This window comes from Tauraco erythrolophus, chromosome 9, assembly GCF_009769465.1.
Source record: "Tauraco erythrolophus isolate bTauEry1 chromosome 9, bTauEry1.pri, whole genome shotgun sequence".
NCBI classification, from domain to species: Eukaryota; Metazoa; Chordata; class Aves; order Musophagiformes; family Musophagidae; genus Tauraco; species Tauraco erythrolophus.
Genome location: NC_141473.1, coordinates 24,758,401 through 24,782,254, shown reverse-complemented (window position 1 = coordinate 24,782,254; position 23,854 = coordinate 24,758,401). Strand labels below are relative to the sequence as shown.

The 23,854-nt window shown below is 36.5% G+C and overlaps 1 protein-coding gene across 1 annotated transcript in view; it reads right to left on the bottom strand.

Moving 5' to 3' along the window:
* Positions 1–23,854, bottom strand: part of ADK (adenosine kinase) — a 301,153-nt gene that overhangs the window by 64,818 nt on the left and 212,481 nt on the right. The window contains exon 7 of the mRNA XM_086616842.1: positions 19,957–20,127. Within this exon, the coding sequence (XP_086472968.1) occupies positions 19,957–20,127 (171 nt within the window). The remainder of the gene's footprint in view (positions 1–19,956; positions 20,128–23,854) is intronic.

Below are 23,854 nucleotides of genomic sequence, written 5' to 3'. Positions count from 1 at the left end.
TAAAAATGGAAAGACATAGACAGAGTGACCTAATCTATCACACAGATGATCAGCTGCAGAGAAAGGGAGCTTTCTGGACAGCTTCCCACCATATCCACCCATCAGCACAAAGCTGGGCGGTCATACTCCATTGGCTTGCTGGAGCTTGCCCTTAGCATGGATAGGTCACTGTTGATGTTGAAGGCTATCTAGCAAATGAAATGGGGATTAGTACCTGTATATGTCTGTGCAAGGGCAGAGACTATGTACATCTTTGGGCATGTTTGTATCAGGCAGCGGAGCGTCACAGAGAACTCCGAATGACCTGAGCTGCTGGCCTGAGCTGGTAATTCACACAGTGACACAGCTTAAGGTACTCCTGAAGCACAACACTTGCACCTGCAATTGAATCATCTAGTTTTGCAGGTCACCTGTCAGGGTCAGTTGAAATATCTTTAGTTGAAGAGTACACCTATGCTCTTTTATGGATTATTTGTAAATTCCACTTGCTGTCTAGATAAATATTAAAATACTGAGGTTTTTTTTTTTTTCTAAGAAATACAGGAGAATGGAGAGAATCCAAATAAAAACTGAAGTAGTTATAATTACTTATTAATGATTACTAATTATAACACAATGAAAGAGGTTTTCTTTTTGATCCTTTTACACAATTTGCAGTCAACATGAAAGCAGTGAAAAAAAGTTTCCCTCTTTCTAATTTAAGACTTCACTTTCTTTTGGGGGCCTCTGACCAGATTTAGAGAATCTAAACAGTAGCATTGCTACATACAGCTGGAATCTGAACCACTCAGTCTCCACCTCTAGTTCAAGGACTTACAGAGGTTGGCTCAAACTTCCCAGCTAAATTCCTAACTCTTTCCTACAACCCACACAGATAAACTTAGCACCTGACAGCACCACATCCACTTCCTTACCCAGAAAAGTGAGATTCCGTCTTCGTGGGAAGAATTCTGACATTGCACAATGTGAGGAAAAGGAAATCAACCATTACATCAATGTGGTTCAATTTTACTTTTGCATCTTCACATGGAATTGCTAATGGCTGGCTCCATGTGTTGACATGTTTGTTTGATAATTCATGTGCCCTGCTCCTCTTCAGTTAAACACATTTTCAAAGTTAAACAGGAACAAACCACTCCTGTTCCAGCATAAGATTGTCCACAAATGGGCAAAATACAAATCTGAGTTAAAGCTGCTGTGCTTAAAATAATGTGTTAACTCAGTTCAGATTAATTTTCCTGTGTAGACAAGTCTTTATTGAAGGAGAATGATTGAAATGATGGATTAAGTCTGCACTCCCACGAACTGCTTTTCTTCACATATCTGTATTCACAATTCTTATGTGTATTCAGGTGATTTCATACTGTCTACACATGAGAAAACATAACTCAGCTATGAGAAAGAGACGTCTAGATCTGTGGTAAGAGTTTTCATCTTTTACTCGCCCACTGTCACAAGTCACATCAGGGTAGCCTGTTGCTGCCCCAGTGGTTAACGCTGATTTGGGAAATGTGGTATTTGGCTTCTCAATTCTATTGAGATGCACCCCAAGGTATACACAGTCACTACCTAAATTCTTCATTAATTTGCCATCTCTAAAGCAGAAGCAGCATGGGAAAAAACCCACCACTTTTTGTGATGCTATTTTACATAACATTAACAAGCTGTAAATAGCGAAATATGTCTTTGTTTATGAGCTCACACTTAAAATCAGAGAAAACTTCTTCCTGAATACCACAAATTATTTTCCTGGAATACTGCATGTAAGCACCAATATTCCACAGAAGACTAAATGTTAAGTATATATACACTAGTGGAGTTCTGCTGACAGCAGTCAGTAAGGCTCTTCTTTCAGCTTAGTGGCAAAGGATTTACAATACTAGGGATGCTAGCTACCTGAGATCCACTTGCACCAATTGCTTTTCACCATAAAAAGTTCTGTAAATCAATGTGTTACTGTTTGTTTAGAGAAGTGTGACACTCTCAACTTCTACTTTCAGTACTTGTACAGAAAATAATCACAGTTCAGGTGGCATAGGGTTATTCTGTATTTCAGAACTAGCAAAGAAATCTGGTGACATGGTCATTGCTATGGTAACTATACTTCAGTAGTGAACATTGAAGTAAATAGGTACATAAAACATGTATAAGTTGTCACTATGTAAGTTACTGCTGCCCTGGAGCTGCAATAATTTGCTTCCTTTAAAATCATTAAATCTAGCCATAAATACTTGATATCTCGCAATGTCCTATTATTTCAATAGGATGACAAGGCTCCTCTTACATAACACAGTGCAAACACAGGAGCAGATGGATTTATCAAGAAAGGAACTTTTTTGAGAGTTAATTTATTGGCCTGTAGGTAGCAAAGTATGAGCAGGCTTCTGGCCTGCATAAAGAAAACCACTTCCAGGCTCTGATGTACTGAGGCAAGGTTGAGCCATTGTGGAAAGCCTGAAAGGCTAAGGAAATTTCTTCATCTCTGAGAAATATGGAGTCATTTTCAGGTAGAGAGCTCATCTGATCTTCTCAAGTCTTCCCCTTATTTTTTGTCTCCACATCTCAAATAATCCATCAACGACTGAGATGTGGAGTTAGGAAAGAACAGGCTGGACCCTGCCTCCTTTAGCAAACAGCAGTAACGTGCAGAAAGAGGTTTTGGTCTCCTTTCATCCTCTGCTCTTCATCATAAATAATGTTTGGTTTAAGGAGGTCCTTCTTTTGTCCCAGCTGAGCAGTATAACACAATTTTTAGGTCTTTCATACACAAACTTGTTTTGGAACAGTTAAGTGCAAGCTTAACACATAGCTTAACACAAGCTTCTCACACATAGTGATGATGAACTGATACTCAAGAGAAGGAAAACACAGTTGTCTTCCAATTTAAACAGTGACTGTAATCCTACTGAGCAGATAACCAAATCGGTCTACCCACAACACAAAATGAAGGAAGGCACTGATAGGTCAAGTGGATCCCTTGGGATCATTTCTTTGGGTTAGATTACGTGTATGGCTTGGAAGTCTTATGTTTCAGAAAGAAAAGGGATAGTGTTTTGTGACAGCTGCGTTATATCATCGTATCAAATGGATTAGGATGGCCATGGAGACTGAAGTTATCACTGAAGGAGGGCGGTACAGCTGAATAAGTCTTTCACAGAACATACACCAATGTATGTCCAGTGACTGGACAAACATCAACAGATACCTTTTTAAACTAGAGAATCCAGTTGTTGCAAGGGGGAAAAAAAAAAAGGGGGTAATTATATTTTATGTATGAGGAGAAAGCATTTACCTTAACATGTCGTTGATGTTCTGGTCACAACTCTAACACCAATATTAAGTTCTGTTTTTCACTTAAAGCAGAGATTTGACCTCTGTTTACTATGAGAAATATTGTATCAAAACCTTGCATGCTTCGAATGTACTTTCTGAGAGCGTAAGAGAACTTTATTTATGAACCCATTGGCAGCTAGGTCCTTTACCACAGATACCAACATTGGCTGTATCCCAAAGGCTTTGACAAACATGTCATAAATAATTGTAATTTGAAATTTGACATTCAGGCTATATTTAAAGATGGAAATTTAAATAAGCTATTGATGATTATCTAAATATATCTATAGAGACTATAACAGTGCAGGTAGCTTTAATATGGGATTACTAAAATGCTAGTTACCTGTCAATCTTTGTCTAACAATTTTATAAATTGTAACAATTTAGCAGTGGGGAAGAAGCTCAAGGACTGTGTTCGGTTTCTTACTTTTAGATTGACTGTCTCAAATTACATTGCTGTTTAAAAGTCACATGGTCACATCTCCTTGGGCCTTTTCTTTGAAATATCCCCCATGTCTCTGCCTTAGCTCCACTGTGCAGCGGGAACTTGAGATAGAAGCTAGAAGTCTGAAAAGGGGGAGAACAGGGAGTAAGATCTCTGCCTTCCTCTGGCAGTAAATTCCTAGATCATTCAGGCTGTAATGTGCAACTTCACATTAATATAACTCTACAAATCACCACCTTCAGGGTCTGATTAATCAGTAATGCTCTCATTTCGTTATCCTGCTCTGCTGATAGAAAAGGTACACAAGTATATTAACAGGTTGTTGCACTGTGGCTGTTTTTCTTATGCTTTGTTGTATTTCTAAATCTGTTCTTAAAAGTCAACATTAACACAAAATGACTTAAGATTGGTAATAGTTGAAAGAGACAAAATTTTTCCATGGCTGTGTAATCCTTGGGTTTTTTGTTTGGAGTCTCTCTGACACTTTAAAAAAGCCTTAATAATAACAATAATGATCCAGGATTAAAACTGATATCAGGTCAATACAGAGTTAAAATCAGGGTATGAACCAATAACATCAATATTAAGCACTGCAAGTAGGTTTCAAGAAATCTGAAATCCATAAGCATGAGTAGAACTCAGGAAACTCAGAGTTAATATTATATTGAAAAAAATCCAATCACACAATCACATTCAGATAAAAGTTAGACAAGCAAGTTACTCATACATTAAATCCTACCTGTCATGATACTATGAACGAAAACATACATGAAAAAGATCCAATGTCCTGAAAACATAATTCCCAGCTAATCCAGTACCACAAACACTAAAATATTTAAGTCATAACAATGGTTATTACATAGTTTTACTACAGGGTACCCTATCATTACTATTCTCAATAGTAAGACTGTGAAGACATCTCCCTGTGACACAGCTCTTTCATGGCTCTTTTGTGCTGCCAGAGGACCGAGTTAACAAAGAGCAACCTACTTCTCTCAAATCTTTCAACACGGAATCCCTGCTGCCATGTTAAAGACTAACGTGACAATACAGGGAAGCATAACCTCCTTACCCTTTGCTCTTCTGCATAAGTTAGGTGTAATACAGTTAATAATGAGTATGTATTCTTAGCCCACAATTTTTACTCTATTCTGCTAGAATTCAACAGTTGTTTTAAAAACATGGGGACTGCTATTAAAAGTCGCTGGAAGTATTCATGCAGAAAGCTGAAAAGATTGACAGTGAATTTTTTTACTTATATAGCAAAGACTAATTTGTATTTTACGCTGTTTCAGCAGTCTTTGACTGTTTTCTTCAAAATCACTGGCTCAGTGGCACCATATGGAGCATGTTGAACTTAAGATACCAAGAATGTGTCCAAGATATATCTCACTCCAGTGTGTTAAAACATTCCACCCTGCAGCTGTCATTATAGGAACATAATTCATACCCTAAAGTTTAAAGAAAAACAGTGTAGCTTACTATGCTTACAAAAATACACGATTTTTTTGGTTCCAAGTAACGGTCAGTAAAAGAAGAACAGTTATTCTTAAATATTGCTTTCTTAAGTATTTAAAATTTTAACTGATCATGAACTGCTTTAATTCTGAATGCTATGTAAGCCTGAAAAAACAACTACCATGCAAAAGAATTACTGAAAAAATCTATAGTGAAGGAATTTGTAAATCTAGGCTTGGCATAGCCTATCATTACTTCCCCCCCCCCCCCCCCCCATTGATTGCATTTCTTTTAAAAATTGATATATGAGATTATAGGGCAAAAAACTTAGCCACATTTTTGGTAATGGCACTGAGCAAGTGTATGATTATTGTTATGACATTTCACCTTTCTCTGGTCATGACTTCTCCAGTCTTTTGTTTGTTATCTCTGTTTAAAATGTAGGTTTCTCAGGACAGGACATGCCTCACTGTTTAGTGCAGTGTACAGTACTCGAGATACCTTCTATAAAGCTAACTGCTGTAATAATAAAGGTAGGAGATAAGCAAGAAAAAAGAACACACGATGATTTCTTAGAAAAGCTGTCTTGGGATAGATACATCACTCAAATAGTCAATTTGCAAGCTAGTAATGCCAGTTGCCTTAGAAAAGGATCTACAAAAGCATTTAAACACACCAACCCATCATATATTCTGTATATGACATGTTTCAGAGGAAAACTATTTTAGAGAATTTTAAAATTTCATTGATACAATTCTTCATATGCCTTTGTCAGGAAGTTGTATGAAGCTCATGGGAAAATGTTTCAGAAACCTTCTAAGGTTATCCCATAATAGCTTATTAATAAATGGTAAACTTGTATGTAAGGCTCAATATCCTGGAGGCCTTCAAGGGCAGGCAGTTAAGTGCTGTGTGTCTTGCTGGCAAGCTGGGGATCTCCCCTCCACCATACTGTCAATCTTCCATTTACAGTCGTCCAAGGACCAAAGATATTGATGCAGGCCTGAACACTGCATGCCTTGTATCTCTAGCCAGTATAATATGAGGAGACATCTTATATTAGTAGGGAGACTACTGGGAGCAGGATCATGGGAAGAGTTTGCAAGGGGTGGTTTATTACAGAAAGATAGCTAGTTGGGGTAGTTCAGAGCATAGAAGCTGGCGCTGTTGAGAGAGAACAGTTAACTATGCTCAGTAATAAGTACTACTGAAGACCTTGTTATACTTCCCACATAGCCAAGACAGGCAACATAAGATCCATAGAAGTGACTGTAAAATGAGGCATTAAAATAGGAAAACATTGCACAGTTATACAAAAATTTCACCCCACGCTGTTGCTGGGTAGGACATGTTTGATTACAGAAAAATGAAATGCAAGAAATATACAAGAAAAAAGTAGTTAAGGAAATGGTATGAAAACGTAAGCATCATAACTTGTTATGATCTTGATTTACATTAGTAACATGTTTGGACAGATTAGTATACACAAAATTAGTTACATTTCAAACAGTTTGCAGGATGAGTTGGACATATTTCAAATCCACTCTTGGGAATTTTATTTATGTGAAATATAGTATTTCTTACCAATTATCCTGAACAAAGATTTATTGCAAGAGGTCTTATTAACAGATGAACAAAACAGTGGCACTGAAAACAGTTGTTCAATTCTAATAAAAAAAAATTCATTAGAAAACTTTCCACATGTATAAATTGTAAAATGAGAGTGTTCTAATCATCTGGCTAATCTTTTCTTGAGAGAAATATTTTTGTTCAAGGATCACAAGACTGGCCATAATGGATTAGATCAGCAATTTAGTCCAGGACCCTGTCTTCGGAAAACTGTTACAAAGAAAACTGAAGGAAACTGAAAGTTTACAGAACAATCTGGTTTCCTTTAAACTCTCATTAAAGAGTTGGCTTTTACCCTGAAAAATGTGCTAAAGGATAGTAACTGTAGGTAGGCACATCATCTAATTATCCAATTCTCCCCATGCACCTAGCACTCAAAATAATTACTGTATCATTGAACATATAGATTTTGAAATAGAAAAATGAGGGGATTTGCTTTGTGTTTCATTACATGATATACTATTCTAAAAACTGTTACCTTGAGTAACAGCCACAAGAAAGAACATCTGCATAATTTACTCCTGAATTAAGCACCTTCCTGGTGTGATAACATTCTTCGTAAACCTATTACATTTTCTTCTCTCACTCTACATCTGTCCAAATGCCCTCCAAACTAACCAACTTCTGTTAATTTATGTTGCAGTATTGTATACAGTGCACTTTTAAGTTTCAAATAACAAGAGAAACTCTTAATTTAAGAATAGCAGAGGTGAAGCTTGGTTAAAAAGAGATAATTGACATTTAACTTCCTACAAAAATAACTCCAAGGGAAGAGGTGCAAAATGAATAGGTATGCTTTGAATAAAGTCTGTTATAAGGAATACCCCTCTCTAGAATACTTAATATTTTTACCATAAATGAAAAGATAACTTTGGAATGACTTACATTGTTACTTCCATGCCAGCTTAAAAATTATTCCAAGAATAGAGCAGAAGACTATGTTAACACACTAAACACTTCGATCTTGATTTTAGCCTGCTCTACCTGAAATATATAAATGCACCACTCATCCTGGCACACAAAGTTCTTGTTTGAAATATGAAAGAAACTAATTTGCAAGTAGAGTTAATATGGACTCCTGAAACTTATGGTTTCTATGTTGTACTCTATACAATGGGTTCACCTTCCACCAGTGCTACTGTTTGGAATACTCAGACATGTGTTCACCCACCTCTCAGATAATGCATGTTCAGAGATGGGTTACAATTGGCCAGCCTAAGGCTAGGTACTTCTTCAGTTCTTTTTACCAGTTTAGATTCTAGAAGAAATTAATTTGGTTCCAAACGGTGAGTGTTCTTTTTAGAGCAGTTAGACTCAGTAGTTTGACTCATTATCGTAATTGGCATACACCAAGATGCAGCTCCATCCAAATCTGGCATTTACTTTGATGTTCAAATCAAATGCATAGTGTTTGGCAACTATATGTGCAGAATTTAAATTGACTGATCCATTTATCTGAAACTGGTATGTGTCCAAGACCACTCACAGATGTGTCTTCTGGTCTAGTAGAAATTCCAATGAGAGGAAAAAGACATGTTAATCATAGCTGCTCCAAAATGACATAAATATTAAATATTGCGTGTGTTAAGACCATCTGACTGCCCATTCACATAGGTGATACATATTTCAAAAAGAGTTAAGAAAAAAAAATTCAGGTGAATTGATAGTGAAAGATATCTGCAATTCTATGAAATTTCAGATATTGTTCCAGTTGGATGAAGGTCCTCCTTTCAGAGCAGTCAGAACTTACCCTACAACACAATTTATGGCTACGACTTCATTTCTCATGAAAATTTCAGTTCTTTTAAAAAAGAAAGAATGTCACACAACCTAGGGAGGTCAATGGTCTTACTAGACAAGATAAAAATGTCCTGGTCTCTCAGAGGAATTCCACAGCAGAAAGACACTTTATTAAAAGAGATCCTGAAGAATTACAAAAATAGTATCCTTCAGGACAGCCACAGAGAAGGAGAAATAAGCATGCTGTTGACTGGCACCTGCAGGCTGGCTTAGGCTCAAAGGACAATAATATCAAAATGAAGAAGCAGAATTTCTCAATAAAAAACAATCAATTTGCCCTGAATCAAGATTCATGGTTTTGACATGGAATACGAGGTGTCAAATGAGGGTCTAAAGACTTAGTGAGCAACATTTTGATATTGTTACTGATCACGTATGTGTTGGTAGTAGTAAAGTTTAGTGGATTATTTCTATGGAACAATTAAAAAAAGGAAAAGTGTAATGACTAGGAGAGATGAGTTCTGTTAACTTAGAACAAAAACCTATAGCAAAAGAATTTCTCCACATTGCTTCCTGGGGAGGTCAATATTTACACAAATGGTATTGTAAATCAGAATATGACCACTAAACCTCAAAACGTAGCTTAAGGAGACACTTCCATGGGGCTGCAAAATAATCACCCGAAGGCTGTTGTAAATGGAGTGGCTTATGCTTATTTATAAGGCAAGGTTTTAGAGATCAATTAATACCTTTGCAAAAACCATGGATGGTTTTATGTATTTTTCGTGTATTTTAGGTAAGCTGCAACCATATTTTTTTCTACTCCTTTTCCAAGCTCCTTTTCTAACTTTTAGATAACAAATATTAATAAAATATTTTTGCAACATTTACATATATTTAAGACCCATTGCATATGCTTCATAATACAGAATCATAGAACGGTTAGGGTTGGAAGGGAACTCAAAGATCATCTAGTTCCAACCGCACTACCGTGGGCAGGGACACTTTCCACTACACCATGTTGCTCAATGTCTCATCCAGCCTGGCCTCAAACACTTCCAGGGATGGGGCATCTACAATTTCTCTGGGCAAACTGTTCTACTGCCTCACCACCCTCAAAGTGAAGAGTTTCTTCCTTATATCTAATCTAAATCTCCCCTCTTTCAGTTTAAAGCCATTGCCCCTTGTCTTATCACTAAATACCCTTGTAAAAAGTCCCCCTCTAGCTTTCTTGTAGGCTCCCTGTAAATACTGGGAGGCTGCTACAAGGTCTCACCGGAGTCTACTCTTCGCCAGGCTGAACAACTCCCAACTCTCTCAGCCTGTGTTCATAGGGGAGATCCTCCAGCCCTCAGATCATCTTCATGGACCTCCTCTGGATCTCTCCAACAGGTCCATGTTGTTCTTCTGCTGGGGGCCCCAGAGCTGAATGCAGTACTCCAGGTGGGGTCTCACAAGAGCAGAGCAGAGGGGCAGAATCCCCTCCCTCGACCTGATGGCCACTCTTCTTTTGATGCAGCCCAGGATACGGTTGGCTTTCTGGGCTGCAAGCGCATGTGGAGCTTAAAGCTTATAGAGCACATTTAGCTTTCCTTTTCATGTCACTTATAGGATGGAAAAATTATGTTTTAATTGTATAATTAGTAAATTTAATCAATGAAAATTCCCAGTATTATTAAATCTAATGTCTTATTTCTGAATTCCAATTAAAAACTAAATATAGATTTTAATCAATAACAGTTTAGCAGAAGTCAGTTCTAAATACCTTCAATGTATATGTCAATGCATGAAGGAAAAATCTTTTCGCGTGGTTAACTTATACATAGCACCTTTTCAGTAGTCTTAAGAAACATCAATGGGTTACAATTATTTCTATCAAATCTACAAATAGTAGGAATCCCAATGACAGAAGATTATATAACCAGTTGGAAGGAAGAGAGGGTTCAAATGCCCTGTTTTGCTCTTCTTTGTTGAGGAAAATCAGAAAAAATGCAACTACTTCATGGATTTGCAATCAGATGAAACTCTTGATGGAATAAAAATATTATTTGAGCTATATAAGCAGGGTGAAGGAAGCTGTTGATAGAGAAATATAACAGGAAAAAAGAAACAAGGTTGAAACTGTACTTTTGAAAAAATTGTTATGTAATTGTACAGAAAAATATGTTAAGATAATAAAGATATTGCCAATTTCATTCCAAAACCCCCAGACTATATTTTCAAGATTAATTCCTTATAAAACAATTTTTAAAACAAAAATCAAAAGCCATTCTAATGCAGTTTCAACTTACTTTTGTACAACTACACATTTCTGTTTTGTATGTATTTTTCTTAAGTAGTTTCAGTATGAAAATAATTACTAAAACATTTGCACTCATACAGACTGAAAAACACATCTACTTTTACTTTCTGCATTTATTATGTTTTATTGCATACTTTCTTGAAAAATTTAGTTTAGAACAGCCTCCAGATCTCTCTATAATACATGATCACAGGGTTTTGGACATCATAACAGACTTAATACTGTCTCCTTGACTATCCTTCCCTTTTCTTCTAAGTACTCTTTGTTCACACTCAAATTTACAAACATAGGAAGCATCAATACATACTCCTTAGGCAAATACAAGCTCTTTTATACAAAAACCTCTGTCCAAGAACTTTACAGCGAATACCTAAACTTATCTGTGCATAATAACATTCAACTAAATACCTGAAGATAAAACTATTTGAACAGTTGCATATATAACGTGTCAGGATTAAAAAGGATATTGCTGTAAATACTATACTACAGAAATAAAATCTTTTAAGTCAGACAACATCACCAATTACATTTCTTTGTTATATTGCTTGGGAGACTCTAACAGTATAGACTGGTTAGGTCAGATGAAACAGGTTATCAGGCTTTCTCTTTCAAAGGCCTCTGTATCACTATGTATTACCCACTCATCTGGTCAGATCTAGTGATCCTGTTGCCTGGGAAAGCTGAACCGACTCAGTGATTCAAAAGTAATCTAGCCCACATAAATTACTCTTGCTATGGACATAAAATTGCTAAATCTGACTAAAGGAGGCAGATGAGACTGTGATAAGGGCAGGTGAGAAAGGTCTGCATCGGCTCACATTTATATGCTATCCATAGGGATAACAAGGAACTGTGGCCCTACAATTGACTGTAAAAGGGGGAGAATCCCCAGTATATGTTGGCATAAAAGGCTTTAGCATGATCTAAAACCACTCTGAATCAGAAACATGGAGTCACTGAATAGACCTTAGCTGGATTGGAAAACTAAACCTTTATTGAAACCTATATATTTTACCTGCATTGTTATCAGCAAATATTTCTGTGAAATCAAATTTTTCTGAATTTAAACTGATTTAAAGAAGTTTTTGTGAACCTTTCTGCCTTCATTCTACTTCTTGTCAACTATATAACTGTTATTCATACTCCTATTTTAGCAGCTCTTACATTATATATTTGTATTATATTATCTATTACATGGTTTTACCCTAATACTGATTATTGAAAATGCACATGCAGTTCACCTTTAAAAGGCTTTCAGAGACATATATTAATATCACACTGAAAGCTGAAAGCCAAATTCTGCATGTGTTTTGCTCCAGTCAGTTGACTTTTGTCCTAAACGTATCCAGCAACTGACATTTCAGGACACTAACTGAAGAAAAAAGTTAGAACTCGATTTTGCTTATTCCTGGCTCTGCTCTTGCTCTATGACCTTGGGCAAATAACCTCTCAATTGTCCATCTGTAAAACAGAGACAAGACTACACACCCACCTTATTGTTTTATTCTGAGCTCTGATGTTTAGGAAGTGTTATAAGATGCTCTGGGAAATGCTACAAAGTGAAAAGGGTTATCAATCATCGTCAGTAAAACACAAGCTGCTGAAATACGGTGAAATCTGCCTTCCCTCCTCACAGGACATGCTCTGTCTTGTGCTGTGTGCTAACCAGTATCTGTAATCTTCAAAGTATCTCAACACTGCATAGCATAAGGAAGCATAAACATCCCTAAGCATTCTGAGACTAGCAGAAAATATTTTTAATTTTAAGAAGTGAAGTCTGTTGCAAAGTATATGCTTGTCTTCTAAATACCTGCTTGTCTTCCATAACAGGAAAAAAGAAAGTAATTTTTGAGATAGGATTCCTAAATTGCTTAAATAGCTAGACGTTAGCTGAAAGCAGCACTAAACATCAATTTAAATACTTGGCTCTCAATTTTCCTTTCATTCATAATGTACTAAGTAAACTATACTAAAATAATTACTTGCTTATTACTCATGAATTTCAGTGCAGCAGCTGAGACAATGTAGATAAATAAGATGATTAATTGAAACAGAATGAATCACAACAAAATATGTTGTTGTATAAGGTATGATTAACTCCACAGTGATTCATATCATTTCAGGTAACAGGGCTTTTATCAAAGACGGCTGCAAGGTTGGGAAATGATTTAAAAGCATTTCATTTTAGAGAGCCACTGCAGTTCAGAGGGGAGGGGCAAAAAAGGGGGGGAAAAAAAAAAAAAAAAAGAGAGAGAAAAGAGGGAGAGGCAGATTCAGTGTCTGCAGCTGAAATAGCCTTGGGCTGTTTCAGCATCCTTCCCATAGCACATCTTTACGACATGCCATTGGCATTATCAACCTCCTTGTTCTAGAGACCCTCTTATTTTTCAGTTGGCCACAATTTATTAAATATACCAATGCTGAGAAATTTAATTCTATGAATTAAGCAGCAATATTACAATGCCAGAGCTGTCCTATAATTGAAACACAACATCTGCACCAGGAAATAAGTGTCAAAATTCTACAAAGACATCAAAAAAAAAGAATATTTATTTTTCCTCCATTCAAAATTACAATTTTTAATTCCCAGGCTCCCTCCAAAGACTTTGCAGAAATCTTAAAAGTAGGATTTGTAAAAATAAATTGCTGTTTACTGCAGTTTAGAAAAGCAAACACCAGCAGCAGCTGACCTTAAAAACCTCTACCTGTCAAAACAGAAGAGAATATGAGATGTGTCCTCACAAAATTTTTTCCCATGTGTATTCAATAAACTGGGTCAGAATATCTGACTACAATTTTTAACTTAACCACAGACTCCCTGTAGGGGACTGTGCAAACCTCAGTCTCTCTCTCAGCCTACGAAATGAAGATAATTGCCCTCACCTGTGGGGCAAGTTTCTGAGAACTTCTGAAAGTAAAACCAAAAGGAAAACACTGGCACAGAAATTGAAATGCAAAACACAGACACCCAACTCAACTTCATTTAAAATGATTAATGTTTCTGAAAACTTAATTCAAAATTAATAAAGATGGTAAAGGTGGAACTCACAAGGAAGATAGCTGCAAACAACCACTGACTATAAATAATCCCTCAATATGGACCAGTTCCAGTAAGATAAAAAGAAAGATCAAGGTCTCTTAAGGGTTCTTTACATACATGCAAATTAGCAGTACAATAAAATAAGCCTCTTCAAGATACTCAGTTTCAAATACGATCCAGTATTTGCCTTCTACTAAAAATTTCAAACATTCCAAAATAATTTTAAATGCTTACTTGAGAATACTTTGAACAGAAACAACGATTTGGTTATATTTACAGCATGACCAGCCATTCTTTGCTATGTTCCTTATTTCTTGGCCTCATCTGATACAGAAGAACAGACTGAAACGTTTGTCTCCCTTTCATTATTTATTGAAAGTCAAACTGTTTCCCTTCCTCCACACACGAAATTACATCTGTCACTTGATTTTCTCCTGTCTCTTACCTCTTAATCGTTTCCTCAGAATCAGTCAATCCGCCAGCATGAAAGGACATTCAGGTAGTGTGGAAAACTATCTGCTAGGTCTATAAACAGCAGCAATTATACTGGTGTAAATTCAGATCAATTCGGTTATGCCATTATGAATGCACACTAGTTTCAAAAGAATCACCATGAGGCTCATTTATCTTACAAAAGTGATTATGTCTCATTCAAGATTATTGAGAACTGTAGGCAGATTCCTAAGCCTGCAGGTATCAATTTGGTCCCACGTGATAATCCAGCAGAGAAAATTTGCAAGCTGGACTGAAAGTTTTCCACAGCGTCATACCTTAATGTAATATATCAAAGTATGTGGAGTGAAAGTTGTTTATAAACATGCATTACAGGTTACAGAAAGAGATTAGATGAATTTGTTTGGAAACTGTCATTAGGTTTAAATCCCAGTGTGTTGAACACAGTTTTATGCCAGAAAACTTAGCAGCATTTCCATTCACTCACCTAGTCAAAATAAGCACAAAACTACAGGCTGACTGCAAGTTCAAAATCAGGAGCATGTTAACCACTGTTACCAGTTTTAGATTTACTGTTTATCCTTGCCATTAAAGAGAATTTTCCATGTCATTAAAGAGACCTGCCTTTATAAAGGCTTAGAAAGGTTCTTAAAAGCTGTGTCCAAACCACATGTGTTTGTAGGGATGTTCATGTTAGTATTTGACACTGCACTTGAAAATACTTTAAATTAAGGAGGCGCAATGTACAATTTCAGTATAATTGTAAGATGAAATGATGACAAAACCTGTTTGATATTGCATACAAAGGTATCCATCTTTTTAAAGCTCAGGATTCATAACTTCAGAACCACCACTAAAGCTATTATCACTGCTTTTTTAAACATAGAAGTCTTGCACACAACGTTCTTCTTTTCAGCACATTTGCTGTCACACCAGCATCAATTTCCCGATGAGCCTGCAGAAGCATCTGTCTTTACAGAACCTCAGCTTACAATCCTATAATTAATTTGTTCAGAGACTGAGTGTTTAGAAGTAACAGCTCTTTAGACTAAAGAGGAAGAGGATCTAATTTCCAAGAATAACTGTTATCTTAGTTTTCTTCAGTATATTTGTGCTTTACAAAAATCCATGATTTCTCTTCTACATAATCTCCTCAGTTTTTACTGATCGCTGTACACTGTATACTGCACATGCTGTTTGGTTATGGATTTTGTTGTAAAGCAATAGGTTAGGAGCTCAGCATATCTGTAATTCTAAAGTTTCTAAATTGTAAAATTTCTCAGCAATGCCCTGCCTACATGTAGGAAGAGAACTCAGAAGATCTATATCACATCAGTATCTTAATAAGTATTCCTCTGAGTCATGAATGACTGCCATATGCAGAGATGAATTATGTGAAAGCTTTGTAGTCTCCCTTGAATTCTGGAGACCTCCACAGAAAAGAAACTGCTATCCAGCTGCAAGTCACAAAATACACAGACTGTTCCTCCCAGAAGTGGTTTCTTCCCTATGGTGATGCCACTGTAACTCATATCTTTTGGGAAGACTGGAACTTGAGTTCAGACTCCTGTGCTTATTATTGACTTTTATGGGTCAAGTATATCAGAGACATCAAGCTTCAGCCCTAACTGGGAAAGTGGAAAGAGGTCTGGGAAAGAAATAGATGCAAATTTAGGCTCCTTTGCTTGCCTAGTATAATTGCTGTGTAGGAAACATTCCCCAACTCTGTGTAGAGATGTAATTTTAAAAGCTTTCACTCCTTTGACCATTCTGTTACTGAAAGTGACTTTGAGTTGTAAAATATGTATTCTAAGGTGAGCTTTTACAGACGAATTAAGCAGCAACTTGTGACAAAGCAGTTATCATCAGGAGATAATTGACCTTATTTGAGAGTTAAGCATCCTGAGGCAAAGTAGAGTGTGCTTAATCCTGGCAGGTTAATTATCCAGTGATTATGGTAGCTTGGAAGGTATTATTGCTAAGAACCATTTGCAAAATGACACTATTAAAAAAAACTTAATTTAATAAAAATTAAAAGCAATGACAATAATCAAGTTCTCCAGTCATGTATTGCTAGATAATGACTGCAGAATGGCCCTAATTAGTTAGCAGCAACGAACATATAATTATTCCTATTCTGAATGTTCTGTACTAAATTTATTATGTGAAGTACAGTTAATAAGTATCAAAAATCCAAGACAAGATGTTTGGCTAGTTATAAAAGGGATTCAAACAAATGGTCAGAACTCCAGTGGTCACTGAGCTAATGCTGAAACCGATAGATGTACTGAGATGTTACCACAGCATTCAGTGTCTTTACTGCAGTTAAGGGTATGCTGGCATTTACATTCTAAACTAGAACATTTATTCCGAGAGGTTTATAACTTGCCCATTTTAATTACCATCTGGCTGAAACTTGAAATAACCAATCTCCATTCAGATGTAAATTTTTAAGTAGAAGATGTAATTTAAAATCACTTTGCCAATTGTTTTTAGTTTAGGAATGGCAGCAATTTGGAATTTTGCTGCTCTTGGATATTTTTGTATTACTCAAAAAATAAACAGCTCAGTCCTTAGCAATAAAATTGTATTGGTCTATAATGTGGAGTGAAGACAAATACAGGGAAGAATAAAAATCTTGTCTGAGAGTATTGTTTGTACTAATAAAGTAAAAACCACACCACTTAGGATGCCTTCCTTATATGTTAACTTATGCACTTTCGGTATTTAACTGAACTAGCAAAACTGATGGAAAATGTAGCAAAAAGTAAAAGGAATTATCACAGTAAATGGGCAAAAATTTGATGTTGGCTAGCTGAAGTGGTTCATTGCCCATCAAGGCATACATCAACACAAAAAAATCCTGAATGTACTTGTAGGTTAAATGAATAGAGGGAAAAAAAAAAAACCCACCACAAAACACAAGCCACCAGAAACAAAGAAGGAAGCTACTAGAAGGCAGAACATGTCAGAATGAGCTTCTCTTGAGTTTTGCAACTACTCTTTACCACAAACCATATGCAGAGTAGAAATACTGACAATCACACGATACAGCAGCTATTAAAAACTAGAAGTACACCGTGCCAAGACTGCCGTTTCAAGTCACAAAGACAAGAGAATAAACCACTGCAAATAGCATTTCAACAACTCAAAAGTAGCAATGGTCAGTTTATACAGCAGAAAGCAGACTAAAAAATGACCAGGGTTTCAACTGATTAGTTTAAGTAACAAAGCATAAGAGGTTGGTATTCTGAAGTGTGTGTGTGTGTATATCATACTGCCAAGTTTAAGGATTGTTTAATGTCTTTTACTCTGAAAAACACCAAAATGCTTCAAAAATTATACACAGAAAATGCAGGGAGTCTTTCAACTTTAATACACACAACAGTCCTATACAATATTTTACGATAGCAGGTGAATAATACCACAGTAAACTGAAATGACAGGAAAAATTAAGGTAGTCTGAATATAATTTTTAAAATTGGAATGTCACCAGTATAGTAAACTATTGCTTATAAAGTGCACAAATGTACAAAAAATAACAACCTATGTTTTATCTTCTGAAAACCAGCACCTAATGAGCCACTGTTATCTGAATACTCATAATAGGTCAATAGGGCAATATTTGTATAAAAGACCAGTAAGGTTTAATCTGAAAAGTTTCTGTGAAACCCTTCCCAACCCAAACATTGATTAGACTTGATATTACTTAATTTGCAAAATCTGACAAGATTTTTTTGTTGAGACTATACGGCTATTAAATCCAACTATTCAGTAGCATATTTTTGAGTACTGCATTGTGAAAGACAGAAGAAAGGTAACAGTTGGCAATAGCAGCAAAATGCCTGGAAAATACTTCTTCTGTATAGTTAACTATAGTTAAAAAGGTTTTCCCTATCCTATTGCATCTAAAAACATGGCAATTTTCTTCATTTTAAAAATACTTCTTTTTTTAAAGTCCTATATCTGTAATAATCCTAGCATCTAATGTGGACATGTGGACAATAGTGTAAAAACTCACTTGAGTTGGTGCAACTCCTAGTGTCACAATCAGGAACAATCACTGACAGGAATAAGTCACTTTTCCATAATATTCCTGTACTAAGGCAGTTATCTTGAGAGACACGCCCACACTTAATTTTGGTGTATCACACTTTCCAAGACTTTTTTTAACCTTTTTCTGCTGAGCAAGCTCATAAATATTTAAGAGCACTTTCTGAAGCAGAAAAAGAAAAATCAAAAAGTGATAGCACTACAGTGAGTGAAATGTGAAATATGAATTAATTTGATCTATTACCATGGACTTCCAGGAAGAATTTAATGCAATCTGTTTGCTAACTGTTGTGTAGCAAAGCTAAGCCTTCCTTCCTACCATAAAATCAATGAGAACCTTCTAAACCAATTAACCGTTTCTTAGTTTTCTCCTCCCACTTCCCTCCAAAGAATCGTCTTCATCACAGAAAATGCTATTAGTAGCAGCAGTATGGGTATGGAAACAAGTTACAGAACCTCAGCAGCTCTGGAGTAACCCTTCATATCTTTTCTTCCAGCAGAGAGTTAACTTCTGGGTGCATATGTCATGCACATGGACAGTTATTACAATGCAGTCGATGTGTTGGATATTTCCTCTTTTAACCTAGGGTAACTTGTTCACATTCCTCTACACTAGAATCATAGAATGACATAGGCTGGAAGGGACCTCAGAGATCATCTAATCCAACCTCCCTGTCATGGGCAGGGACGCCTCTCAACTAGACCAGGCTACTCAAGGCTCCGTCCAACCTGGCCTTGAACACCTCCAGGGAGGGGGCATCCACAACTTCTCTGGGCAATTTATTCCGAAGTCTTACCACCCTCGTACTGAAGAATTTCTTCCTAAGATCTAGTCTAAATCTGTTCTCCTTCAACTTAAACTCATTTCCCCTTGTCCTATCAGTGGACACTCTTGTAAAAAGTCCCTCCCCAGCCTTCCTGTAAGTTCCCTTAAGGTACTGGAAGGCAGCTATTAGGTCCCCCTGAAGTCTTCTCTTTTCAAGGCTGAACAATCCCAACTCCCGCAACCTGTCCTCGTAGCAGAGGTGCTCCAGCCCCTGGATCATCTTTGTGGCCCTCCTCTGAACACGCTCCAACAAATCTATGTCTCTCTTATGGTGGGGACACCAGAACTGGACACAGTATTTGAGGTGGGGTCTCACAAGAGCAGAGTAGAGGGGGAGAATCACCTCTCTTGACCTGCTGACCACACTTCTCTTGATACATCCCAGGATGCGGTTGGCCTTCTGGGCCGCATGAGCACACTGCCGGCTCATGTTGAGCTTCTCATCTATAAACGCCCCCAAATCCTCAGAATGAGCAAATTGTAAACCTCTAACGAGTCAAGTGACATCTTTGACATCTACTGAATGGTCCTGTGACCGTGGATTTCGTTTTCTAGTGACACTTCGCATGGTCAGTCTCTCTATCTCTAAACAACAGAAAACCAGGAGGCAGGCTCCCCGACACAAACAGCTAGGTGCAAGAGACAGAAATACTTCAGTTACTCTCGAAAAGACTCACCGTCTCATTTCCAAAAAGGACGTCGACATAAGGCATGACTTTCATCATAGGCTCTTTGTAGAACTGGCTAATAAATGGTGCAGAAAGATTCAAGCTGAAGATCTTGTTGTTTGCAGAAGCCTGAGTAGCCACTTTTAGTACTGCTTCAGGTGACACCGTCAAGAAGAACCCCTGCAAGCAACCAAACAAATCAATGTACGTTACTAATTTCATATCAGGAACCACATGAAGTATGCTACTTCTGGAAGGTCTCCCTCAAGCCACCTTTGTCATAAATGTGCACAGATAAAAACTTCTGGAAAATACTGCCTTTCTATTAAGGTATTATGGAGGTGAGAAAGAATCTGCATATGCCTAGAAACATAACCCTCCAAAATTAAACATAACTTCCTACCACTGCATTCCATGTAGTAGACTTCCTCATGGCAGCTAAGACTAATGTTCATATTTTTAAATATGATACAATTCTAAACACCCCTTTGTAGTAATATAGTCAATCAGACTGTGCTGCTTAATTCCAAAGTCCAGTACATGGCTTTATACACAGCTAGGAGATTAATGAAATCCCTTGCCTGAAAAAATATTACCTTGTTTATAAAAAATATGTTGAGCATGCTATCATTGTAGTAGCTGTTACTGTTTTGGAAGAAAAACCTAGAGGTTTTCATGTTTCTGCACATGTATTTCATTTCCCCCTTCCCAAAAGTATTGTTCTTTATTCTGAATATGAAGTAAGTATTCAAGTAAGTAACGATTGTGAAACAAAATATACAGAACGCAACCAGAAATGACTATTTGTCTACTAAATTGTGAATGTCAATTTTAACCCTGTATGAAGATCAGTTCAAGGCTGTCATTTTGAATTTTGCATTGCAGATGGTTACCTCAACCACTTGGGTTCCAGGAGTTATGTAAAGATCCCCTACGGTTTCCTTAATCTACTAATCAAAGTCCTAGTCTTTACACTAATTAAACAATTTTTTTATGTTTCATTTTTATAATCCTAAAACCAATTTTACTAGCTGTCTCAAAACTCAGTGAATAATAGTAATTTTCAAGCAAGAGCAGCAAGTGTTAAATTTAAGGCCAGACATAATGTCTAAGGAACAATAACAAACAACTTTGAGGAGGGTCTGATAAATAAAACATCATCTCAGTCCTATTTGTAACATCGCCACCATGGCAGTCTAAAAGGTATAATAGTGAGACAGTCTTATTTTCCAGTTTTTATCCATATTATTATGTCTTCAGATTATAGAATACCTGTATTTTTATCCTGCGTACTTCAGCTAACAGATCATCTTAGGCATTCTGCTCATTGGAAAAAATAGTATAATGAAGAGTCTACAGATTAAAGACTACTTGAAAAATCTTCCTACTTATTTATCCTTCCTCCACGCTCTCCAGTTTAACAAATAGATGATTGATTTCAAAATCTGGGCACGATTTGCTACATGACAATAAAAGTCCAAAGGGCGCAAGAATGCTTTGAGTCTTGTGGAGTTACTCAGTACCTTGAATGATTAGAAGTCTGTAAACATCCAAGCTTCTTTGCTATTTTTACATTCTGAAGAATTAAAATGAAGTTTATATAACATCTCATCTCCATAGCAATCTCTACCATCTTTTTGTTTTTCATTCAATGAACAGAGTTGGATTTTTAAAAAACTGTTCCAAACACAAGATAAAAACCTTTCAAGGCTAACATGTTGCTGGCTGTGGATAAATCACAGATTGCTATACAGTGGTCTACGTAAATAGTAACCTGGTCAAATAATTAGGCTTCTTACCAATTTTAGACTGAAAACTTCATCTGAACTAAAATACATCTGATTGTAATTTAAAGTACAGAACACTATCCCCATGAGATCTAACTCAGGCCTGCATCCAACTCCCTTTTCCTTGGAAAGGCAACATAAAAGTACTGAAATGCAGATAGGAGAGCTTATTTTTCGAATCCTGCAAAGTAAAGGCCAGGAAGTCTCAAAGGCTACAGCTCTGTCTTCTGGGTTTCTGGCATTTAATTGCATTCTTCCAAGAGTTTTTTATATTTTTATTTAAATAACTATTTGACATTAAAACATCTATAAATTAAGAGTGGTGTGTATGAGAACTCTTGTTAAAACTTTGCCAAGTATAACATTTCTTTACAAAAAAAGTTGTAGCTATATAAAAAAAGAGTTGTAGCAGTACAATTCACACAATGGAATTATCAACATAGAAAGAAAATGTATAAAATCTGAACTAATTAGACCCTCCTCCTTAAGTATTTAAATTCAGTCTGTCTCTATTTTTAGTGGAATTCCAATTACAGCTATGGCCAGTATAGTTACAGGAACTCAGCTTCCCAAGTCTGAATTACAACCAGATAAGCCACAGACCATGCTATTACAGCATGCTACAATTTTGTACAGGAATTAACTCCACTAAAACAAACAGATTTTCTTATTTCTCTTATATCTCACTAGGATTCACTCTGTCGATTCCTTAGAAGTACAGCCCACATGCTCTTGCAGCTGCCACTGCTTTTGGTCCAGACAGATGTATACAAAGGAATGCCTAAGTCAACTACTTCTACCTACTCTAACAATTAACTGTTAGCCAGCATTAGCTTTGAGTGTGAGAATAAGCGTATCTCGGTATCACTGGTATAAAAGACCTTGTATTTCACTACTAAGGAGTTCTACTAACAATAAAGTTAAGAGGCCCCTCAGAAGATATTCTATACCTACTTCTGAGAGTTTTGGGAATCTTTTTAGCCTCAAAACCCAAGGTACCTTAAAACAACCATGAGGAAAATATCTGTAATCAAAGGATGAGATGCTTAGTCAATATACAGAAAATCCAATAGCCTGGGAAACTTATGTTGCATAGGAAATGAAATTACTGTATATGTATCTATCTTTGTGAAAGAATGCTGTACATACAAGGACATAGGATAATTGGACAGTGCAGTCAAAGAAAGTGAAAGGCAGCAATATTGTACTAAGAAAATCTATTAAACATTAAAGGCTATCAGACATACTAGCAGCACACAGTATTCCTTTGGCATGCACTGATTGAGATTGCGTATACCAGATGCGGCTGCTTCATGATGTGGCACTATTTTCTGCTGCTCAAAATGTAATTAGCCTCTTCTCTATGCCAGGAGGAAGGTGTCACTGCACCACAAGCCAGAGAGCAAGGCTAAACTAATACATACACCAGGAAAACAGGATGATAGACTGATTTATATGCACGTTTGTATGTATAGATGTGTAAAACACAACTATACTTTTCTCATGCACTGTAAGCAGTCCTTCTGTCTAAACACAGTCCTTTGGTAGAGAAAAACATTTTCCTTGTGGAAGAAAGAGAAACAAAAAGGACAAAGTAAGAAAAATATATTTGTGTATTGCAGACATATGGTTATGGGAGATCCAGTAGCTTGTTTGCAACTTAAAAATTGTTTGCAACTTTTAAAATTCAATATTAAGATGCACATGACAGCAGTAGGCAAAGTCAAGAGAGAATGTCACATTAATCTCACTTATACAATACTCAGGAATTCTTTGATGCACCTTTTAAAATATGCCAGGGTACTGTGAATATAGGATAGTTTTTTACAGTCAAGTCTTTTTTTTTTTTTATAGACACTAGCATTATCAGAAGGATTTGATGGGTTTACACACAAGTAATTTGTCTTTGCAAGTCATCTCTCTCATTTTTATCACACGCAGACCCAAAAGGTTTCTTCTGACCTACATTAAGCTCATACAGCACTAGCTACAGCAGATGTGAGGGCAGCAAATTAAGGGTGTCAAAAGTGTCAGCGGCACAGAACCAGAGAGTGTTGAAGGAACTCATGAAGCCAGAATAACTCTGGCTTTGGTGAAAGTAATTCTGTATAAGGTGTTCT